Source organism: Astyanax mexicanus, chromosome 19 (assembly GCF_023375975.1).
Source record: "Astyanax mexicanus isolate ESR-SI-001 chromosome 19, AstMex3_surface, whole genome shotgun sequence".
In the NCBI taxonomy this organism is placed as follows: Eukaryota; Metazoa; Chordata; class Actinopteri; order Characiformes; family Acestrorhamphidae; genus Astyanax; species Astyanax mexicanus.
The window spans coordinates 17,472,114-17,497,754 of record NC_064426.1 but is presented as its reverse complement, the minus strand read 5'-3'; the positions used below and the strand labels follow the sequence as shown (position 1 = coordinate 17,497,754).

At 36.7% G+C, this 25,641-nt stretch overlaps 1 protein-coding gene across 1 annotated transcript; it reads left to right on the top strand.

Annotated features, from left to right (window-relative positions):
• The first annotated feature begins 1,127 nt into the window (after nt 1-1,127).
• bcat2 (branched chain amino-acid transaminase 2, mitochondrial) lies at nt 1,128-24,868 on the top strand. The gene is made up of 11 exons (XM_022672123.2): nt 1,128-1,560; nt 4,812-4,886; nt 6,432-6,632; nt 8,267-8,377; nt 9,034-9,153; nt 10,846-11,009; nt 14,778-14,920; nt 17,101-17,186; nt 17,893-18,033; nt 18,884-18,958; nt 20,737-24,868. The coding sequence occupies exons 1-11, from the start codon at nt 1,543-1,545 to the stop codon at nt 20,776-20,778; spliced, it is 1,176 nt and encodes a 391-aa protein (XP_022527844.1). The 5' UTR covers nt 1,128-1,542; the 3' UTR covers nt 20,779-24,868.
• Nucleotides 24,869-25,641: the final 773 nt, after the last annotated feature.

Sequence of the window (25,641 nt, the reverse complement as noted above, 5' to 3'; positions counted from 1 at the left end):
TCTCAAATAGGCCTGTCACAGTAATTATATTATCAATTTATTGTACAGTGGCCATAATCTCAATTATATTTTGCTGCATGAATCAGCCATTATCTTAACGTGGATGACTATTTTAAAACAGTGGTTTTATTTTGTGCACATTTTATTATTTAGGGTATTTAATTTTTTTTTTTATTTCAATCATAATATCCGACAATTTGTAACATATTATTAACATACTATTCTATAATTTCCTCCAAATATATATACTCACAGTTGTGTGAAAAAGTGTTTGCCCCTTTACGCATGTTTGTCACTCTTAAATGTTTCTTGGCCGTTATGTCGGTTATGTGCCAGCTGGGGTGTTTTTTGTCCTGGCACTCTGCCATTGAGGCTTAAACCTTATGACCTTAACTGAGGCAAGTGAGGCCTGTAGTTTTTTGGATGTTGTTGTGGGGTCTTTAGTGACCTCTTAGATGGGTCATCGCTGCACTCTTGGAGTAATCCCCCCCTAATAATAAAAAGCCTTTATTTAAAAACTGCATTTTGTGTTTACTTGTGTTGTCTTTGACTAAAATTTGTTTGTTTTTTATCTGAAGCATTTAAGAGCAACAAACATGCAAAAAGAAAAAAGAAATGATGAAGGGGCAAACAATATATATTCATATATAATAATATATGTTGTTGTTACGTGTTGTGACTCCATGCAATTGAAGGTAAAAGGAGATTTTCCAGTAAAACTGACTGGAAAACTGAGGTCTGTTTATTTATTTGTTTATTTATTTATTAGACATGTAAAAAAGCTTTACTATACCTCTGATCAACTGAGCAGACTACAAACTTTACAAGTTTCTACATGCTACATATATCTAAATGATATTGACCAGTGAGTGAATAAAACACCAACTTTTTTTATATATTTTTAAAAATGAATAAGTAAATATATGCCTATATTTAAATATCAAAAAATTGTGTTCACAAGAGTTGCACAAACTCTGCATAAATATAGATCAGACTGAGAGTCAAGAAAAAAGGGAACGTGTTATCCAATCAGCGAGCCAGGAGAGTGAAACGCCCTTCAGCCTGACCAACCAGAACCCTCGCCTCTCTCAGCGAACTCATTTAACCCTTTTAGTGACTGACTAAATTTACACAGCTCTAATAGGTTATAAGAGACAGATCAGTGCTTTTCTTTCTCTAAAATAAACTACCACAGCGCTCAGTAATTCATTTTAACTTGTTTTTATATTAATTTAGATTGGTTCTTTGGGATCTTCTGAATTTTAGCTACAATTATCAAGTTTTAATCCTTTAGTTTGCTTGGTAAACAGCCTAAGCTACACATGAGGGTTCTTATTTAGCGGCACAAAGCTGATTTGAACAGCATACTTTAAACACGCTTCAGATTGATCTTATATTGCTGTTAAAGTGTAGATTTAATCCTGTATTAATAAAATAAACACTTATTTTACTGCAAAGCTTCATCCCGGAACGCGAGGATTTGGGGATTTAGGGATTTTGCTTCGAGTCGGACGGATTTTCTCTCCCCACCGCAGCGGTGTGATGGCGGCGCTGAGGGCGGTGAGTTCATTTATCGATCTTTCTGTTTGTTTTTAACTTTTCTGTCAATAATTAATAACTGGGTTTAATCGCTCAGAGCTCACCCACATAATCTCTGACCCTCTTTCGCTGATTTAGACCTCTGAGTGTTGCCAGCAGGGAGTTTTCACCAGCCTTCGCTATTGGCTCCAAAACTGCAGCAAAACATTAATAATAAAACTCTTTACATTGTATTTCTTTTAATGCTTGTATCAATGTGTTGTATAAAGTGTTAGTCAGCTTCTAAACTCCGAGTTTAAGCTCTATTAGGGCTGTTTGTGCTGCAGGCAGGTAATGAAGCGGGTTTATTGGCTTTTTTTCAGCTCTGTTTAGACCTGGATGAAACGTGGCTTCTGAACCTCAGCCAGTGAAGGTCTCTCTCTCTGTATAAGCTTTTCTATTAATGCTGTAAATATAAGAAAATAAACATTTACATAAAAATGTTTCAGGTTTAAAATGAACTTCATGTTTAGTTTAATAGTCAATTAGTAGCTTTTGAACCCACTTAAAATATGTTCCAGTCCAAAGTGGATATACAGTAAGTAAACTAGCTAAAATAATCTAGAACGTATTAACAGTAATTTAGTTAACAAAGTTTAAAAGTGAGGGAAAACAAAAGCAATAAATATCAAACTAATATAGTTTGGGAGAAGATAAAATAAAATAATCATCATATTTTTTTGAGAATTAAAGCATTTGGGCAGTATATATGTAAAACATTTTGAAGAAACCGAAATTATTCTGATTTTAGTGGTCAGTGAGGTCTAGGTGTAAAACTCTGTATAACATTGTTTATTTGTATTTATTCTAATGTTATATACGTTATTTATATATTTAATTTCAGATAGACACTCTCACTGACCACTGACTTTATGTTTATTTGTGGTTAGTGAGAGTGTCTATCTGTAAAACTCTAGCTATTATTATACATTAGAATAAACTGAAATAAACAAAGTCATTAGTCAGTGAGAGTGTCTATCTGTAATTAACTCTATATAACATTTAGAATAAAACCCAATAAACAAAAAGTAAGTGGTCAGTAGGAGTGTCTACCTATAAAACTCTATATAACATTAGAATAAACCCAAATAACCATAAAGTCAGTCGTGTGATGGTGTCTACCTGTAAAACTCTAGCTATATAACATTAGAATGAACCAAAATAAACAGTCAGTGAGAGTGTCTATCTGTAAAATTCTATGCAACATTAGAATAAAACCAAATAAACAAAGTCAGTGGTTAGTGTGAGTATCCACCTGTAATTAACTCTATATAACATTAGAATAAACCCAAATAAACGAGAAGTCAGTAGTCACTGAGTGTCTATTTGTAAAAGTCTATGTAACATTAGAATGAACCCGAATAAACAAAAAGTCAGTAGTCAGTGAGTGTCTACCTGTAAAACTCTATATAACATTAGAAAAATCCAAATAAACAAAGTCAGTAGGCAGCAAGAGTATCTACCTGAAATAAACTCTATATAACATTAGAATAACCTGAAATAAACGTTAATCAGTTGATCAGTGAGAGTGCCTACCTGCAAAACTCCATATAACTTTAGAATAAACCCAAACAGTCATAAATTGTTAATAAACCCACTCCTGAAATAAATCTCCCAAACATCACTAATTACATAAACCAGGCATTGTAATAAGTGTAAAAACTGTAATAAGTGAAGGAATTATTAAACTAACTCACTCACTCACACACACACAGCAGTCACACTGGAATGTTTGTTTATTTGTGTTTTATTCTGGAGTTTATAAAGCTGTGCAATAAGAATGCTCAGGTAAGCAGCTTTAAAAAATCATTTTGCTGACTGGCTGAGGTCTGGTTGTTATAGCAGAGCCTGGCTGCTCTTGTTCTACAGGCACTGACATGAGACATAATGCAGGGCTCTGTGTGTGGTCCTGTGCACATGTATGTGCATGTGTGTGCCAAACCCTCATGAGCGTTGAACAGCTCTTGACCAACAATGTCACCTTGGCAGTGAAAGTCAATCCTAGAATGCATTCGACGCCCAGCAGGATCACGTGTTTCATCAGAAAGCACTTCCCACTTGTGCTGCTGGAATTTTTAAACACTGTATTTACTCGCTCCTTGTAAGTGTACAGTCTGTGTGGGTGATCCTATAGTGCTCATTAGTTGTCACAGGACGCAGTTGGGTAGGTGTTTAAAAACTCCAGCAGCACTGCTATGGATCTGACACTGATCCACTGTGGTGCTAAGCATGTAACACCACGCAAATAATACATGGTCTGTGGAGTCCTGAGTATAATAAATGATTTATTGCACTATAATCTTTTCGTGGTTATCACTATTAAATACCGCCTGACAGTGCTAACACTGAGGAACCCTGAGTGTTCCGGTATGCCAGATTGCGGTTAACGGCTAATGCTTCTCCAGCAGTGCTAGCTGGGGATAGCGGCAGGCTGCAGTCCGTTATACTCGCCCCTGAACGGTGAAAGAGGTAGTGCTTAGTTCAATTAGCAGCTAATGCTAGTGCTGCTCCAGCAGAGCTGGGGTTAGCAGCAGGCTACCATCCCATGTACTTGCTTCTAAACGGCAAAAGGGCTAGCGCTTAACAAAGTTAGCGGCTAATGCTAATACTGCTCCAGCCTAGGTGCTGGAGAACTAAACTGACATTTAATATATAGTAGAATAGTACAATTCATTGCATGTACTGCGATATATCGTAGTGTTTTTCTTGCAGTACATTATTGATATTTATATATTTTTACTCACCCCCAATTTTGACTTTTTAAAGTTACTGCTTCATGACCAATGAATAGGGAAAACTTGCGGCGAAGAATATTGGTATAGAATATTTTGGTTGTCAAATTCTGTGAAACTGACAAATGAATACATAATGAGTGGTATTTGTGTATTTAGAAATATTTAATTCTCTTCAGTAACAAAGATTCAGTGAAGTATTTTCTAGTGATATATTGAGTATCACAGAATCACAGTATTGTGATATCATTGTTATCGTGGGCATCGTATTGTGATATATAGAAATTCCTTGTGATTCCCACTTTTAAACGTAAAGGGAAAATAAAAAACAGTACCAAACTGCAGCCAATACGCCTTTTATAATAAGGCACAGTACAGGAAAGCCAATCAGAACAGAAATACTGTACATATATCATAAATGTTAAAAACACAGTAACAAAAACAGCCCTGTCAGAAGAATACTCATTTGTTTTCATCTTTTCTGTCTCTTTTCTCTTTAAGGCATTATGCGGGCGCTTCCTGCAACCTCTCTCTGTGTCGTTCGGATCGCTGCGCTTCGCCAGCTCATCTTTCAAGGTATTCATCTGAAGAGCGGAGCTGAATGACCTCTCAGCTCAGTTTCTTGTGTCTGTGCTATACGTCAGTCCTGAACACAGACGACGGGTCACGTGACTCTGCGTGACCAGGCTTGTTTACCCATTTTACTTGTGCCCACAATAACTCTGTTTTAGTAGTGTGTGGATTGCTGTTTCCCCAGCCCGTCACTGAACAGTGTAGTGTATGTCAATCAAATGTAATTTAATCAGAAAGGGCTTATTTATCCTGATTTACCTCCTGTTTTTTCCTTGGCTACTGTTTAGAGGGTCTCTAATTTCTATAGTTTTATTCAAATCAATAATTTTAAAACTTAAAAAGCTTAAACTGAACTAATAACATATTATTTATTTCCATAGATTATTTAGAGACCATAAATGGAACCAACAATTTATTTTAATATCAAAGGAACCAAATTCATTAGGACATACCATTGAATCCCTTTATTACATTTCGTTGACACAGGTTTATTAGATTAAGCACCTGGCCATGTAGTCTGCTTTTAAGCCATTAGTGAAAGAATGATTGGTTTTAAATGAGCACTCCAGTGTGAAACTGAGTTTGGGTGGTGTAAAACATGATAAAAGAGTACAAACCATTTTTAACCTTAAAATATCACGTTCATAATCATTTTGATTCTCCACTAACTGTAGTAGGGAGAAGCTGGTATTTTCTCACTTAGTGTTCCTAGTGGCTGCTAGAGTAGTTAAACAAGGTGTTTCATTCTTAGTAACTTATATCTCACTTATGTTTAGAGAACAAGTTAGTCTTAGCCATTTCTTCTCAGATATTTCCCTTCCAACTTAAAGGACAAAAGTATGTGGAAGTTAAATGGTAGGGTAATATTACAGGATTTTACACTAATGTGAATCGGGTTAAACAAGAGGTTCTCAGACAGCTTCACCAAAGTTCCATAGTTAGCAGCATGTGAGCGTTGTGGCTCAAAGTGGGAATAACTGAGGTACCATTCTCCTGTTACAGCCAGTGTACCATCAACATGGTTCTGATGCTGTACAGGAAAAATTGATGCATAATTTTATTAATAGAATTAATATTGAACTTTTTCTTGAGTACGGTAAGCTAAAAATCTCACCGGATTCTGCTGTAGAAGTGCAGTGCCAGGATTGAGAAACAGTGCACGAAAGATTTACAGCCTTGGTGGAGAATTTAATTAAAGTCCTGCGTAAACAGGTTTATCATCCTGTAGAGTCTGACCTCCCTCCCTCCCTCTCTTTGTCTGTGTTTTCACTCTTTCACACTGTCCCTTTATCTGTCTGCACCGCAGCACTCCTCCCTCCCTCCTCTCTACTTAGTTTCAGTCAATTTATGTGAATGTGTGACCAGCATGACTGAATCCAGATTTGTTTTTAAATGCATGTTTAATCAATAATCCTCAATAAATCAATAATCAATAAAACCTCTCTGCCCTTCCACATACCCGCTTTCCTCCCTTCTTCCTCTTTTCTTTGATTTCCTCTCCCCCCCTTCCTCCCTCTCTCTTTGTCCTTCTACCCATCTCTCTGCCAGGCTGCTGATCTGACCATTGAGAAGAGCAATGCCTTGAAGCCCAAGCCTGATCCGTCCACCCTGGTGTTTGGGAAACAGTTCTCAGACCACATGCTGACCATCTATTGGTCTGAGAAAGGAGGATGGGAAGCCCCTCAGATCAAACCCTTCCAGAACCTCTCCATTCACCCTGCCACATCTGCCCTGCACTACTCTGTACAGGTCAGCGCTAATAAAGCTAATGAGAGACTGTATCTCCAGTGTATATCACAACACCTACATTTAGAGTGTTAATATTCGCCCTAATGAGAGAGTGTACAGCTCTGGAAAAAATAAGAGACCACTTAAAAATTATGAGTTTCTTTGATTTACCAATTTAAAAACCTCTGGAATATAATCAAGAGGAAGATGGATGATCACGAGCCATCAAACCAAGCTGAACTGCTTGAATTTTTCACCAGGAGTGGCATAAAGTTAGCCAAAAGCAATGTGTAAGACTGGTGGAGGAGAACATGCCAAGATGCATAAAAACTGTGATTGATATTGATTTCTGTACTCTTAAAACTTGATTAATGTGAACTTTGCTTTATTTATTTAAGCTCTGCGTCTTTTTTGTCATTTTTCATTTTCTCCAAATAAATGCTCTAAATAACAATATTTGAACAATTTGGGAAATGTCCGTAGTTTATGACACAGTTTGAAGAATTGACTTAAGTACCGCCGCAAAAATGGCCCTAGTGTGTCGGCACGGCGTTAAAAACCCACTCAATCAATCAATCCGTAGTTTATAGAATAAAACAACAATGTTCATTTTACTCAAACATATACCTGTAAATAAAAAAAAAACTGATTCAAAAACTAAAGTAGACTCAGTTTTTTCTTTCAGAGCTTTATTTCACAATACCTACATTTAGAGTGTTCATATTTACTTAACAGGTGCTGGAAAAATCATAAGCTAGTTATTTGTTTGTTTATTTATTTTTTAACTAGAGCCTCTTAGACTTGTTAAATAAGATGTTTTGTTCTTAGTAACTTTATAGCTCACTAACGTTTAACAAATTAGTTAGCCTTAGAATTTTCCCCTGAATTTTCATTTCTACCTTTAAATATGGCAGCTCAACCAGCATTTTCAAGACAAGCTGCAGTTTTAGTCAAGCTAATGTTCGTGACCAGTTCTGTTTTGTTTCTTTCAATGCTCCTAAGCCTGCTAGAATAGGTAAACAAGATCAAAAACCTTATTTTTAGAACCGTACATTTATATCCCACTCACGTTTAGCAAGTTGTCTGTTCCACCTTAAATAGGGTAGCAGTTGCACTCAGAATAAAAGAAAATCCATCTAAATATTTTTAAAAGAGATTTTTTATCTCTGATGTTGCATGGTTTTAGCTTATGGCTAAAGCCAAAAACAAACTGGGCTGTAGATTAGTGGCTAATAACAAACACAATACATACTGTTAGGGCAGGGCTAGGTTCAGTGTTCTCAAGTTTCACTGCAAAAGAACTAACGCTTAGTGCAGCAGCCTGTGGAGAATGACTACACCCTGATTGTAAGTGGGAGGTTGTAAGACAGGCTTAATATGCAAATAGTGTGATCACATCAATAAAGAGTAATACTGAATATAAGCAAAGTAGTTGGCTTGTCCTCAACTAGGGTTAAACTACAGTGTGTGTTCTGTTGTCTGAGCTGTATCATGACACTCATCACTCTTATCAAGTTTGTCTAAACTCTCAACAAATACTTAAGATAATTTAGTGTAGACGCAAGATGAATAGTTACTTTTCTGTTATTCACACATTACACTAACTCACTAAATCTTTCTAATGCATTCCTCTTCGTGTGTTTGTGTATGTGTAGCTTTTTGAAGGGATGAAAGCATTCCGGGGTGCAGATAACCACATCCGTCTGTTCAGGCCCATGCTGAATATGGAGCGCATGTATCGCAGTGCAGAGCGCTCCAGCCTCCCTGTGAGTATTCCTTCTGTTCAATTCCCTGTATAATTCTAAAATAGTGAGATCTGTAATTCACAAATTAAAGTTTGTTCTGACTCTGTCTAAGTTCAGGCTGTAACAGAAAATGAGACTGGTCTGCCAAATAGTCCCCAGAAAAATTAAAATTCCGAAAAAATACTAAAAAAAAAAAAAAAAGACACTCTGATTGGGAGAGAGGGGGCGGTTTCTTAACAAGTGCCAGTATGTTGTATGAGTTTTAAATATTTCATAGTTGTGTAGCTATTTTAATCTAATATCAATTTGCCAATAGTAATTGCTTAGTCATTTTATCCATTGTGTGGATATTTCAAATCCAGCATGAATCTGCAGGGTGTACTTTCCAGAACGAATTTGCAATACTATGTTTTTATATTATGAAAGTAATAAGCGTGCAGTGATTTTAATCCACTGTGACTCTGTTGTTTATAATTAGTTTAGTCTGATTATAATAGAGTTATTTTAATTCAGTATAGGTCTATTGTGAGTTTTATTCATAACAGTAATTACCATGATGGTGTATTTAATTTGTGATTCAGTGTTTGTATTTTCTACATCCTGACAGTAATAACTGTAGGCTGATTTTAATCCGGTATGAATCTGTTGTGAATCTGTGTTCTCTCTCTCTGCCTCAGTTGTTTGATAAGAATGAGTTGGTGCAGTGTATTAAGAAGCTGATAGAAGTGGATCAGGAATGGGTTCCATACTCATCCGACGCCAGTCTCTACATCCGACCCACCTTCATTGGAATGGAGGTGAGCTAATTGATTGTATTAATAAAATGTTCTGTAATGAAAACACTATAGTATAAATAACCTCTAATCAGAGATTATTGTGGCTACAAAAGAGTAATTAGAAATACATAACTTTTCCAAAATATGATATTGGAAAAAACATTACATAGCTTTCAAAGGTCTCAATGTATTTTACTGGAAAATGTTAAAGTTGGGAGCCTTTTTAAAAAATCCTAAATATTTTTAATAATACATAAAGTATTTTAAAGTTCTTCGAGAGTTTTTTTTCCCCATAAGGCAACATAAAGATATAGAATGGCTGAATATGGTGAGTTAGACCTAAATTAGTAAACAGTGACACTTAAATGATTACCGTATTGTTCGCACTATAAGGCGCACTGAATTATACAGCGCATTATGCAACACTAGAAAGGAACAGGGGTGTTGCCATATTTTCCTTCTAATTCAGTAGCGGCCAAACCCGTAAAGCTAAGCTTAAGTCAAACGATGTTCATCTACACAGACTTCTCTTTTAAAAACTGTTCATTTGGGCGAGTAAAGCGCTTGTGTTTATTTACAGTAACTTTAGATTTCCAAATTTTCACTAAGGATGGGTGCAGCAGCAAATGCCGCACTGACGATTTTTGGGAAAATGAAAGGAGTTTAAATGCGCCTTCTCTGCTGATATTTACATGCAAACATAAAAATAATCACAATTCTACGTATACTGTGTTTTTGAGAATCAATATAATCAATATATATCAAATACAGTAATCAGAGTATTTTAATATACCAACGTTTTCAATAAATAATGTACCAAAATGTACCAATTATAACAAGATTTAGATTAGATTAGATTTCCAAAATTTCACTAAGGCTGGGTGCAGCAGCAAATGCCGCCCGACAGCACTACACTGAAGATCCCGGAGTGTTCCAGTAAATCCAGGGCGAATGTAGCTAATGGTTCGTCCCATGTAGCTTGTTTTGACACGGTGAATACGGAGACTACAGTCTTATATACTCACCGGACTTTCTACAGCGAAAGTGCTAGTGCTTAGCACACTTAATGCAGTTCGTGGCTAATGCTAACGCTGCTTAAGCAATGCTAGCCGGAATTAACAGCAGGCTACCGGCCTATAATTCTTACCTTTGAATGGCTAAAGAGCTAGTGCTTAGCGCGGTTAGCGGCTTATGTTAATACTTCTCTAGTCTCGGTGCCGGAGAACTAAACTGAAGCTCCTGGAGTGGCTTTACTGCTCCTTACAACCTGACTGGTAAATTTGTATATAAAGTGCACCGGATTATAAGGTACACTGAAGATTTTTGGGAAAGTTAAAAGATAAAACATTTTTATGAAGGCTTTTCAAGTCAAAGAAGTGTTTTGGGCACTATAGACTTTGATAAAAGACTTTTGATAATTATGTATGGCAAAACGAAAATGTAGATAATCTATTATATATTAAGGTCTTTGATTGATGAATTGTCGAAGATTTAAACCAGTAAGAAATTTTCTAATTTAAGAGTGCGTGTCTTATTTTGTGTATTATTGTGATTTACTGTATAATGTGTCTTCCTGACATCCAGAGTCCATACAGTTGAATAGCAACATCTTCAGGTTTATGCATTTAAACATCCGTAGTTTATGTTGTGAGAGACAATAATAAAATAATAATTAGTTTAATAGTAATGATCTCTTCAATCTGACGCCTCCAGCCATCTCTAGGTGTGTCACGCTCAGGACACGCCCTGCTGTTCGTCATAGTGGGTCCAGTGGGGCCGTACTTCGCCACAGGAACCTTCAACCCCGTGTCTCTTCTGGCAGACCCCCGCTACGTCCGTGCCTGCAGGGGGGGTGTGGGAGCTTACAAGATGGGAGGGTGAGTGATGGCCAAATTCACACACTGTAAAGATAGAGAGCTAATGTAATGAAACAGGATAAAATATAAGATTTAAAGGGGCAATCAGTTGGAGATGAGAGCAAGTGTGTGAAATGGCTAGGGCAGTACAATTTCAAAACACCAGAGAGAGTTGTCTATTCTGCCCACCCCCCCACTGACACTAAGCTCACTCGGGTTGCCAAGCTGAGTACACTGAAGCTACACTAAAAAGTGCAAGACTAGTTTAATAACTTCTGCCATGGCAAGCAATGTTCTACATTCCAGTTATGACGTGCCCTCATAGACGCTAGCTAGTTGCTAGGAATGGCCATGAGTATTGTTTAACTTTACTTTATTTGGATATAAGAAAAGACTTAACATAATTACATTCATAGTTAAACTCAGCCAATATAGAGTGTAAATGTATGCTGAAAATATACGCCAGAAACGTATCACTGCTGATGTAGTAATCAGATACGCCCTGACTGACTGCAGGTCATGGTAGGGATGTGTAGCGTGACTGCATTAACCAGCATAGTCCAGATCACTTTAGCTAAACTTATTAACCTAGCTAGCATTAGCTTAGTCAGGTACCCTTTTCCTTGTTATGCCAGCTGCAAACCGATAACTGACATGAACATTTTTAAATTAATAAAAATGCCTCTCACTGCAAAGCTAACATAGTGGTTGTGATAAATTACCAGTTGTGTTAAATTAACTAGCTAAAGTACCTAATTTTCCTGTTTCAGGGGAAAGATAGCACCTTGGCATCCATCTGTCAAGCTCACTGCCTACTACTCTTGTTTAATTCTGTCTTTGGTCACCATGACTGTTTGGGATGAACCAGCCCACTAGCTAGCTTCCATAGCTGCTTCAGTGGCTGTTGTTGTGTTTTTAAACCTGGCAACCTCAGGGTTGGAAATAATGTTGTGGAATGAGCAGCAGGTAGAGTCAGGTTATATCCAAACAGATTTCTGAGATTCACTTCAGTTTTAGTAGGAAAAAACTGGCCATAACTCTGCTGACAATAGATGACGGTGCTTGCATGTTTCCTTAATATCTGATGAAGCATCCTAAAAATTGTATAATTTACTACTGAAATATAATTCTCATTGATCCTTTAATATAAGTAAATATGTTGTAAAGAACATTATATATTTCTAATAAAAATAATATTCTTTACGTTTTTCTTAGATATTGCATATGCCTACACACTTGTCCCAATTGTATTGTGTTTTGGCTGATCAGCTACATTCAGGCTTAAAGAGGAAATAATAAGCTGTGTATAAATGGACGACACAGTGTGCCTTAATTCTAAACTGCTTCACTAAGACTGTAACATCACTGGACATGTAGAAATACCCCAGTCCCTCTCTAAACATAACCCTCTACAGCAGTTAGAATTTACCTCACTCTAACACACCTTCCTCACCTCATTTAGCTAATTATTAATCCTCATAAGAACAGAGGCGTGTGCGTGCGTGTTAGTTCAGTGGGTGTATAAGAATTCCTCTTAAAGTGGGAGAGTCTGGACACTCAGTGTTTAAATGGAACAGATTGTTTTCCTTTTTCATTCAAGGTCAAATACATTTTTTGGGGGGGGGGGGGGGGATCAGAATTTTCTATTTGATATCTGGTTCGGATGACGTAACTCTAATCTCTAGCACTTAATCTCTTAGCACTTATTTATAATATTTAGAATGATTTATTATTTTTTCTTAGACTTTTAGACTTTGTGTTAACACGTTCAGTGTCTGTCATTTAAACTGTTAATTAATATTTCACGATATACCTTGAATTATTCTGCATTCGCTTGACCATTTTAAGCATCTACTAAATAAAAAAAAACTTTTACTCAGTATGAATTATTCTGAATCCAGTATGAATTGTTTAGTACTTACCGTACGTTATTCAGTAATTGCTAAAAACATTTCTGGGTCTACTCTTGATTATTTTTTATTATGGTATTAATTATGTAGTGCCTACAACTAGGGGTGTAAGTAAAAAAGTAAAAAAAAAAAAACATTTAAATAGTTCACCTTAATGTCAGATGAACAAGAAATATTAAATTGCACCGCAAACTATAGCAAACTAATTGACTCTTTTGTTTCTTATGAAAAGTTGGGCTGACTAAATAATTTGTGTTGGAAAAATATACATGTATTTGAAACCAAGATGAGGCAAAGCCAACTACTCTGCACAAGTTCAGTTTGACTCGTTAGTTAAATGGGGTCTGCTGAGCAATTCTGCAGGATTTTTCACATGATGTTGGTCATGCTATTTGCATATTGGGCGTGTCCTTCCACCTCTCACTCACCATCAGTGTGTAGTCGATCTCCATAGGCTGGCTCGCCAAGATTTACATATATGTTATATAATTAACTATAGCCTGGCCACAATGTTGAAGACTATATGAGTAAGTTACTGTGTTTTGTGTTGGTCAGTGTGATTTATATGCTGGCTGGCTCCAGCTGGTCATATTTGCATAACTGCAAGCTTATATGTCTGATATGTAGCAATCATAAATTCTCAGTTGCTGACTTATAACTTTACACAAATATAGTGTAGTGTTTAGTATGTGAGTTTGATTTATGTAAAACATGTGACTGACACAAGTTAATTGTTTCAGGTGATCTTAAAAGTTAGTCAGTATAACTTACAACATAACACATTTAATAGAACCTAAATGAGGCCAACTAACAAAAAAAGTAAAATTTTAAAAGTTGGTGAGATTTAATAATAGGGTTTTATGCGTATGAAAAATAGTTCCTGTTGGCACAATTGTCTGAACTTTTTAATTGTTTCAGTGTATTGATTAAAATTAACGCAATATTATGTTTTGTGTACTGTATCGATTCATAAAAGCAAAGTACAGATTTTTTTTTTTTTTATGAACACTGTGGGCTACGTGTATTGTAGGTTCCATAACTGAGGAACAGAGTAACCTCCAGATATACACACATACATACATATAAAAAAACAACAACAAGCAGTAAGACTTTACCTGTCTGACTACTGCAATGCCATCAGCATTACTGGCAAATATTCTCAGAAAAGTTACCCCTCTCTTTGTTTGCATTTATTGGAGTGTGTTTGACTGCATATGAGGTCAGTCTGCGTTTCCACAAAAGCCCGAAACACAACTGATTACAGATTTACTCTGTAAAAATCACATTTCACATAAAAATATTAACAATTTTTGATTTCTGTTGTTCAGAAGTTAAGACAGAAGAGTGCAGAAAGACCATCAGTGTGACTGAACTGGAGCTCCTACATGGAGTTCAAATGTCAGAACAAAAGTTCTGAGCCTAGAATATCTGAATAAATACATAAACTATACTTAAGGCTAATTCAGTCTTATATGTTCTTATATATTCAGTACCTGTACCTGTATTTTTGGTATTAGATTTGACTTGTCATTGCTGTTCAAAAAGCACTTACTCTCTACTACTTCTAACATGATTCCTGCTCCCCCTTCTTTCCTCCTTTATCCCACTTTTTACCTTGGACTCTTTTAGACCCCCTCAATTTTTTTGCCTTGAACTTCAATTATATCTATTACTAATGTACATAATTCTTTAATAATAAGTCACTTTGGATGAAGGTGTCTGCTAAATGTAATGTAAAAGTATCCACTATGGATTATTCAGTACCCTTTTCACTACTCACTATGAATTAAGTACTTGTTGAGCTGAGTTATTGAGAATCCACTATAAATTATTCAGTGCATTATTCAGTATGTTCTATAAATTGTTGATTTTGTTACAGTAACTATGGGCCTACCATAGCGATCCAGGCTGAGGCGCTGAAGCAGGGCTGTCAGCAGGTGCTGTGGCTGTACGGGGAGGAGGAGGAGATCACTGAGGTCGGCACCATGAACCTCTTCATCTACTGGACTACTGAGAATGGAGGTGAGCTGCGTTTGTGTATGTGTATATATGTTAAGACTGATGTGTTTAAAATGGCCTGGAGGCATCAGAAAAATGGGTTAACTTGCTTAACAGTAGTATGATCTAAAAGTCTCTCAAAAGTGAAGCCATTGCAGGTCTAGCATTTTTGCTGGCTGGTTGCAGTATGACAGGGGTGTCCAAACTATGGCCCTCTGTCCATTTGCAGCCCGTTTCCTTTTTTGGAGCGGCCCGCGAGGTATTTCAGAAATATAATGAAAGCTGGCCCGCTGCTAAACAGGTTTTTATAATGTGAGATTCAGAGTTTGAACGCTAGTTGTCAGAAACAGGCCAAAGAGTCTAAAAGCGGAGAGAGTGCGCATTTCTAGCGCAGAAAAACGGGCCAAAGAGTCTAAAAGCGGAGAGAGTGCACATTTCTAGCGCAGAAAAACGGGCCAAAGAGTCTAAAAGCGGAAATTTGCCGTAATTAAGGAGTTTAATATTAAGAGACATCTTGAAATTAAACATCAATTTGAAAAATCTTAGTTTACACAACACTGTCAAAGATAAAGATAGTAAGTCATGTAAATGAAATAATCAGGAAAAAAGTATTATTTAAAGTGGTATATTTCATTATTTGTTTTATTACAGAGTGTGGCCCGTGACTTCAAATATATTTCTCCTTCTGGCCCCCAACAAAAAAAGTTTGGACACCCCTGCAGTATGATGTGTAGCTCCACCTAGTCCTGACCTATTACCTACCGTATTTATCTTACTATAAGGCGCACTTAAAATCCTTTAATTTTCCCAAAAATCGTCAGTGTGCCTTATAATGCGGTGCACCTTAAGCTATGTATGTATTTTTATTTTTCAGTCAGGTTGTAAGGAGCAGTAAAGCCACTCTGCTTAAGTACAGTGTTTTAAAAGAGTTTCAGTGTATTTCTCCAGCAGTATTAGCATTAGCTGCTAACCGTGCAAAGCGCTAGCTTTTTTGCTGTGCAGAGGTGAGTATTATAGGTCTGTAGCCTGCTGCTAACCCTGGCTAGCACTGCTAGAGCAGTGTTAGCATTAGCCACTAATTGCAGTGCTTTCGCCGCTCAGAGACAAGTATATCGGACTGTAGCCTGCGCGTTTACTGAATTAAAACAAGCTCAGTGGGATAAACCGCTAGTTAATATCAGTGTCGTACTGTCGGGTGCCATTCACCGCTAACCACTAGCAGTTAGCGGCTAATGCTAATGCACCAGCTTTAGTGGAAATCTGAAAATCTTTATTCAGACAAAGTATTGTGCCATTTTCCAACTATTTTATGCCACTGATATATTATAAAATATTAACTTAATAATGCAATTACAGCCTTTGAAAGAACATTTGTTTTTCTTTAGAAGATTTTGAAATTTTAAATTGATAAATCATTTTGTGAAAAAAATCATCCTGCATGAATAAATCAAAAACTTTTTTTTTTTTTTACAAAGTTTAAAGCAACTTTGTAAAATTTACATTAAGCATACATCGTTATTATAAATTATTGTACAAGAAAAGTGTTAAATATAGGCTCTTTCAAATATTTGCTTTTGCTCCATGATTTTCTAACTCTTGCTGCTTTTACATGGCTCCTGTCTCCCCCTACTGGCTGTAAGCGGAACCTGGGTATTAGGATTTACAAAAAGTGTGCAATTATTCTGGGCACACTTTCTGTAAATCCTATGAACTTCACTTTTTCTTACCAATGTATTAATTCATTTCTATCATAATTTGTAGACACTTATACTGGTAAGGCTGTAAAAAAAGTAAATGTTCAACAGACAGCTTATTTAATATCTGTGTGAATTTATTACTTTAAAGTTCTCAAAACTATGCACTGGAGATTCATACTGGATTCAATTATGTATTTTTTTATTACTATATTCAATCTGTTAAACTACACACTGCAGATTCTTAATGGATTTAAAGTTGCTTCCTATTATTATTATTATTAGTCAGACTCCAAAAACTACACAACTGCAAATCCAAACTGGATTAGACTCTGTTGACATTTACTACTGTCTGACTGTAAAAACTGCACACTGCAGATTCATACTGGTTTAAAATCCACCCACAGTTATAAAAAGTGCAGATTCATGCTGGATTAAACAGTCATTCCTGTCAGACCTCCAGACAACTTCGTACTAAATGTGTCTCTGTCTGTCTTTCTGTCTGTGCAGAGCGAGAACTCATCACTCCTCCATTAGACGGCATCATTCTCCCAGGAGTCACCAGGCAGTCTCTGCTGGATCTGGCCAGAGAATGGGTGAGTGAGAGTGGAGAAGAGGAAGCAGGAGGGCGAGGGAGGAAGTGGAGAGTTTACAGTGGGAGGAAAGGAGGAACAGTGAGAACTCTGCAGTTACGCTGAATCCTCTCTTTATACTGTTTACTGATACTGTGGTTTGAAGTCGAGGTAAAACTGTGCTGTGCTTTTGTCAGAAAAAAACAATAGTGGAAATAGTTGCTCATTTTATTCATGCTGTGAAGCTCCAGCTCACCCCAAATCACCATCTCAGTTGATCAGGTTTAGGTCAGGGGATTGAAGAGGACAAACACTTTTTGTTTACTAAGCCATTTAATATTAATCTACAAAGTAGAAAATAAATTAAGTAAAGAAAAACAGTGAATGAAAAGTTTTCAAAACTTTTAACTGGTTCTTTGAGACACTGACATACAGTGATAACTGTGATATTTATCTTTAGATCTTATTCTTTTGCATCCCTACTGTGTAAAAAAAAATTGCTATAGAAAAAATGGTATGGGTCCACAAGCAATAACTGATGCACTACTACAAATATTACAACATTTTATTTTGGTAATAAACTGGAGAAGATGCAGTCATAGTATGTGGGAAGAACAAAGCTTAATCCTAATGTTCCTTCAAGCGTCTTCCTTAGTTAATGGATCAGCTTTTAGATGAATAATTTTCTGATAGATTGTCTTTTTTTAAAAATGATTTGTGTGTGTTTCAGGGTGAGTTTAAGGTGACTGAGCGGAAGGTGGGTATGAAAGAGTTTCTGGATGCTCTGAAAGGAGGACGAGTACGAGAGGTATTTGGAGCAGGAACCGCCTGTGTGGTGTGCCCCGTCGGCAGCCTGCTCTACAAAGGACAGGTAAACCAGTCACTGTTAACCCTTTCCACTAGTAATGTTTCTGTAATATTCGACTGAAAAAAATATTATATTTACAGCTTACACCAATCAGCCATATCAGCCCCACCTACCTAATACTGAGCAGCTCCACCACAGCCCTGACCCTTGTAGGCAATGCCTCCTGAGAAGACCTCTGATGTTGTCTTGTGATATCTGGCACCAAGATCCTTGTCTGTAGGTTGTAAGGTGGGGCCAGCATGAGCATCAGAAAGCCTTAGGTAACCAGGTCCTGCCGCTGGTTCATGAGTTGATCTTTCATGTAGAACTTTGGGAAGGTACTGACTACTTCTATTGCCTACTGGGAAACAAACCCACAAAACCTGCCTGAAGTTCTCTCCAGTTGTCTAACCATCAAAGTTTGGGTTGTGCCCAAGTGTCTCAGATTTTTACACTTATTCATTTTCCTGCTTCAACCAGTGACTGTTCACCTGCTGCCTAATATATCCACTAGTATAAAGGAAAACAATACGTGATTTTAATGTTATGGCTGATTGGTGTACAATTTGTATTTTCAGTCAAAGTGCCTCTACAGTAAAAAATGACAATGGGATGGCACAGAGTAGTTTTAGAAATGTGGTGTAATTTTTTATAGCATTGTTATGGTTATATGCTGAAACATACTGACATGCTTGAGGCAGGTTTATGATTATTTTTTTATTTTTTTATTTACTTATTTCAAGAACATGTTTTTTTAGTATGGAATTATACCATTTATGGTAACAGATGTCTTGTGATCTGTGTCCTGTGGCTGATTGGTTGGTTGGAAACTTTTTGTTCTCATCCACTGATTTCTTTCTGATCCCTCTTGCAGACCTATCAGATTCCCACTATGCAGAACGGCCCAGAGCTCGCCACCAGGTTCTTTAAAGAGCTCACTGACATTCAGGTTTGTGACTTTTACACACTTAAACAGTACTGCCTCACAAATTCTTCAGATAGCAGCAGTATGTGAACACACATTGTCCTGTTGGAATACTTAAAACTAAATAAAAATATTCTAGCCGACACTATTAGCAACCTCTACAACTTCCTTCTGTGTGCAACCTGTTTTTTGATGATTAGTTTACTGTAATTTTCGCACTATAACGCGTACCGGATTACAAGGCCCATTATTTTAATTCAGCAGGACCTGTAAAGCTAAGCTAAGTTAAGTAAAAAAAAAATAAATAAATTCAAACATAAAGTCAAACATGCAGTGGATGTTAATCTACACAGATTTCTCTCCTGAAAACGGTTTATTTGGGTGAGTAAAGCACTTTAGTTTATTTACAGTAAGCTTAGATTTCTAGATTTCCACTAAAGTTGGAGCACTAGCCTGGAGCACTAGTATTAACGGATAACCACCAGCAGTTGTCAACTAAAAGAGCTACATTGAGGAACCCTGAGTGTTCCGGTAAGCCAAGGCGATTTTAGCTAGCGGTTCATCCGACGTAGCTTGTTGTAACATGATAAACACTAGGGATGCAACGGTACAGTGTGGACACGGATCGGTTTGTATCGCGGTTCTTGGGCCACGGTTTTGGTTCGGTGTCGATATATATTAATATTATCTAGCTCCAACATTAAGTACATTTTTAACCCTTTCTATTTCAAATCAACAAGGTGCTCCTAAATAGAAAAAAGGTGCAGTAATATGCAAAGAAATGCTTGCACACTGTGCTTTATCTGCTGACTGTCTTTTACCTTGTTTATCAAACTCAACGCTGAAGCCAACATGGTCCCAAGCAGCGGATTTATAAGCTCACGGTCCCTTTCTCCTTTTCGCGTTCACTCACGATGATCAAGCAGCTGAGAAAGTTTTGTTTAATGGTTGTGGCAAGACACGCCGAGAGAAGTATATAAAAAAGTCCCCCCCCCCCTCGGGTCCTAAGCAGGCCTAACTATCGCCAACAGAATACAGTGTCCAATCAATAACCACAAATAAAACATTAAAGTTTTGTCACCAGCGAGATAGATAAGGACCAGAACCAGACAGAGACAGCTGTATAAACTCAAATTTTTATTTTCTTAACAGGGAATTAGCAGGCTCAAATTAAAGTGTTCTTTTTTTTTTTCTGTAGAGAGGAAAAACAGCGGTTGGGTGAGGGTGGGGTTGTGGGGTGGAGACGGAGGAGCAGGGTGGGGGAGGGAGACACACACCGGCAGGGGAAAAAAAAATACTTTGTTTCATCGTGAAGCAAAGACTCACTGCTCCTCCTGCTTTATTTTAACTCTCTGGCCTTCACCCGCACGCACCCAGCAGCCCCTCTCCGGCCTCTTCTGTTAGTGCGCGCACCGAAATATCGCGGTCCATCCGGGTGTATCGAACCGTACCGTTGCATCTCTAGTAAACACGTAGACTACAGTCCAATATACTCACCTATGAACTGCAAAAGAGCTAGCGCTGTAGTTAGCGGCTAATGCTAATGCTGCTCCAGCCTCGGTGCTGGAGAACTAAACTGAAACTCCTGTATAACACTACATTTCAGCGGAGTGTCTTTACTGCTCCTTACAACCTGACTGGTAAAATTCACACACAAGGCGCACCGGATTATAAGGCACACTGACGATGTTTGGGAAAATTTAAGGATTTTAAGTGTGTATTTGTTGATTATTTTTTGTTGTTGTTTTTTTTTTTTTCCCCTCGCTTGTAAAATAATTTTCTCTCTTTTTGTCCTCTCACAGTACGGACGCACAAAGAGGGACTGGGCGCCAGTCATCGTCTGATTGGTCGGTCAGTCAGTCAGTCTAGACCAACTTCTTCCAATCATCTTTAGGAACCGTATGTACCAGACCACCTGCCCTTAACCCACTGATACACTCCTCCGTCTCGGCAGGCTGTGTGTGGTGCTTATGGCCGTCGCTGGGTAGTTTTGTTTGTTGGTTTGTTTGTCTTGTGTTGTGTGTAGGAAACTTTTTAAAGGGGTAGGCTTAGTTATTCTCAAGTAACCAATTTACTGGACAGTCTGTTGGTAAATGACCACTGAAACATTTATGCAAAACAGCAAAAACTGGCCTGGTCTGTCCTAACTTTAACACACCTCTGTTTTTAGCCTTTATGGATATAGATATTATTTTTCCTACTTATTCACACATTTGTCCTTCATGATACAGTATGTAGCAATAGGGTCCACTGATTTGGGAGAATAGAAGCACAATTTTGTGGTTAAATGATGCAAGTCAGCATGTGCAATAAGGTCATGCAAAAAGGAGTGCTGGGTGCTAACCAAGCTTAAAACTGTTACCTTTATAAAAGAAAGAGAGACTTTGAACAAAGAGGAGACAATGAATGTTAAATAAGGAACAAAAGCAAAAACATTGTTTAGTTACATTAAGAAACGCTCAAATTAATCACTTAAATAACTCTTCCTTGATGTTTTCCAACATGCAACATGAATGTTTATCTTTTTGTAATCAGTGAATAGATTCGTAATCATTGTTTGAGGCTCTAAGGAAGGGTGAAAGAAAGCTTTAAATTTGGCAGGGTGAGATGTATTGTTTGTTTTGAAGTCTTCTGCCAGTGTTTTAGATGTGAACTATTAAAAAAAGAGAGTAGGGGATAAGCAGTAATGTTAAGATCCGCACAGCTATTTTTCACTGTAAAAAGTGGTTCATCTGTTTAACTAAAGAAAGAAGATAAGACTTTGTTGTAACCAACAGTTGAATTTGGGTTATTAAAGTAAAATACATACAGTACCAGTCAAAAGTTTGAACACACCTTAAATACAGTGGTTTTTCATTATTTTTAATTATTTTGCCTTGTAAATTTATACTAAAAACATATATAATTATTTAGTAAACAAATTAGTGTTAATAGACTCTTCAAAGTAGGCAGCTTTGCACATCTTGACCTTTTGTCAGTCAGCCTTTATGAGGTAGAGTAACATTAAATGGCTTTCAGTTAACAGCTGTGCTGAACTCGACAAGAATTAATTACTTAAATTTTTGCCTCTTAATATGTTGAGAGTATCAGTTATGTTGTAAAGAGGTAGAGTTACAGGTATATAGTAAATAGCCCTATTTAAGTAATGTTCTAATCCATATTATGGCAAGAACTTCTCACCTAATAAAGAAATTAGGGTCATGTCTAGTTGCAAAGACCATCTAAAACAATATGATGGAACTGGCTCTCATCAGGACCGCCCTGGAAAGGAACATATCATCAGAGTTTCCAGCCTCTGAAACTGCAGACAAGTTAACAGCTCTCCAGATAAGAACCATCTAAATACTTCACAGAGTATTTTGGTGTGTTTGATACTTTTAAGTTACTTCCTTCATAGTTTGGATGACTTTACTATTCATTTACAATTAAAAAAAAGAATTAATAAAACACATTAAGCATATTCAGAATATTTATTCAAATTTGATTTAGAGTATTTATTGTAATTCATTTTGTTCTTAGGTTAAACAAGACAAACCACTTTTCACAGAAGGTGTATGTGATGTACACATGTAAACAAATGTGATTTAAGATCAAGTCTCATTGTTACTGTCGCACAAAAACCTTGTATCTGCAAAATGGCAGCTTAACGGAGGTGAAATGTATTTTTTTGTGCAAGTCAGTTTAAAGATTTTATTCCAAGTAATTTTGAAGCATTTCTATTTGTCCATTTACCTTAAATCACCATGTTACATTATGGTAAAACACATACAAAATGGAAAACGTCAAGAATAGGGATACAAAGTTTTTGTCTGACCTCATATAAATATATTAAACATGTTACTGAGAAAGAAGCACAAAGAGGGCACTGAGGGTGTTTTAATGTAATTGAATATAAATTGTGCTTTTATAAGTGTAAATGTTGGGGGTGGAACCAGGTCTGCAGAATTTAGTATATGTCAGATTTAAAATGCATGTAAAATGTATTTCTTCAGGAACTGGGTTGTTGAATTGGCCTATCCATGCCCTGTAGCTGCTGTCAGAAGGTAGACCAGCCTTTACAGAAAGCTAGTGAATATCTTGGTATATGTAAAGAGAAATATATCATATCAGAAACCATATCTGAACTGGTGTGGAGTGGTGCGATTCTTGCCCAGCCACGGAATTGCTACGCTACACCAACTGTGTTGTCCAACCTTAAAAAACAGTTACTGATAAAAAAAAAAATGTAAGTTTAGGCAGAGCATGGATAGGCTAGTTTCAGGGGAACGCTAAACTGCAGGCCTGTAAAAGTTTAGAAAGCAAGGTTTCTCATTTAGCTGGATATATATTCAGGCAAATTTGACCCATCTTTCAAAGAAAAACTGTTATATTGTGATAAATCAGGGTGTGGTTTGAAATAAATACAAAATAATTATTTACAAATATAGATTTTTATTTACAGTCCAAACCCACTAGTGAATTTGCACATTCACAAAGAAAATTGTTAGTAAAATAGTGGCAAATCTAAAAATGTAAGGTTTCTGTTAAGGGACTATTTTTTGCCACACAAGACCCAGCATATATCCCACAAATGGATAAAGTATTTTTGCTAAAAGTCGTCTAAAATCTCAGTGTCTCAGGCTTCCAGCAGTGAATTCGAAGCATTCAATATTTGGTGTAAAAACTTGTTTTGGGGGAGCTTTTAAGCTTAAGTCTGGTTCCACCTGGTCACCACCATGTTTACACTTGGTCTCTTCATGCATTTTGAGTATCAGGATTATACAGCTCTGGAAAAAAATAAGAGACCGCTTAAAAATGATGAGTTTCTTTGATTTTACAAAATTGAAAATCACTGGAATTAAAAATCAGGGTTATTCCACCAAAATTGATTTCTGATCTTTTAAAACTTTATGAATATGAACTTCTTTGCATATTGTCTGTAGTTTATATAATAAAACAACAGTGTTCTTTTTACTCGAACATATACCTATAAATAGCAAAATTGGATAAACTGATTCGGAAACTGAACTGGTCTCTTAATTTTTTCCAGAGCTGTATGTGGATTAAGCCATGGATTTATTAAACCACTTCAGGAGGTTGTCTTGAGCCATATTATAGAAGTGTAAACGCAGCCAAAAGACCAAAAATCATCCCACTACAAAACAAACACCAATAATTGATATAATTATATAATTGAATTTACATATTACATACAACACAGCAATCTGATTTTACTAGAGATACATTTTACTACAGTCTGTTAATGTCTGTGGCTAAAATCCTATCAGTGGCTAAAAATCTATCCAGATACTAATCACATGATGTGACCAAGTGTAAACAGAGTCAAATATGGAGCGTTTCACACCAAATCACTTAACCAATTTATTATGCATTAGAATTGGATTAAGTTATCCAGCTGACTGAGATATCCTGCTTTATAAAAAGCACACTCTGCCCTGAGAGAGATTTGTTAGCTTCGTGTTAGCATTAAAACCCAAACGGAGGTAAACAGATTATGCACAGTAAGATGGCTTTATTATACCCTATAGAGGCTAGTTGGAGGAGTACCGTACACCACTGCACTAGCTTGTGTGTCATATTGATAACTCTAGCATCATCATGCAGCTCTAGTGTTGATTTTATGTTATTACAGCTGTTGTTACTGATCTTTTTTTTTTTTTTAAACCATCCTTGTCATGATGCAGTCTCTCGTTCAGTGATCCACTCCCCCCTCTTTTTTCCCCTAAGTGCCTGATGGAGGCAGTTCTAGTTACTGTCCTTTTCTTTTCACTGTTTTTGTGTTTTAGTCTCCACTGCACTAAGAGAGATGCACTGCTGTGTTCTCCATCGCTTTGGTACATAGTGTACTGTACTCTGAGGGGTCTTGAATGGGTTGTAGTTACATTTGTCATTGCTGTTATTTTATTTTTACAATAAATCTGTGTATAAACAGTGTGTGGTTGTTTTGATATTTGAATATTTGAGTTGGGAAAATGAATGTGTTTATGATGAATTAAATTAGAATTGATGAATCCATTTTAAACATTATTTAAAGGGGTGCTAAAATGTTAAACTGTGTTTAACTAGTCTACTGTGAACCTCAAACAGTCTTGACTCTTGTTTCTTTCAAAAGAACCAATACAGAGTTGTAAACAGTGTTGGGCACGTTACTTTGAAAAAGTAATTAGTTATAGTTACTAGTTACTTCTCCAAAAAAATAACTGAGTTACTTCACTATAAAAGTAACTAGTTACCAGTAAAAGTAACTATTGCGTTACTTTTGTGTTAGTCGCCCGCGTAACCCAGCAAAGACAAGTAATTGAGCGGCTAAAGTAACGTGCAGTAAAGGGGTGTCTGAAATGGTAACAGCGTTATAGTTACAGTCAGAGTAATTAGATTACTCAGTACTGAAAAAAGTAACAACGTTGAAATAAACACTGTTACTTTTTTTCAGTAACGAGTAATCTAACTAATTGTGTTAGATTAGTGAGAACTAATGGAGTTGCTGATATTGGAGAGCAGCTAATCACCTCCAGGCTTGAGTATGTAAGATATGAGAATATGGGTTGCTGAAAAAACAGACTTCATGGCTGCAGCGTTTTTGTGTCAGTGTCAACAGAAGAGAGATTAAGCTCTGCAGGTACTGTAGGCATTGGTGTTATGCTAAAAGCTAACTTTAGCAAATGGCTTTTACCATCGCTTTTCTCTATTATCCGTTCACTTTCTAG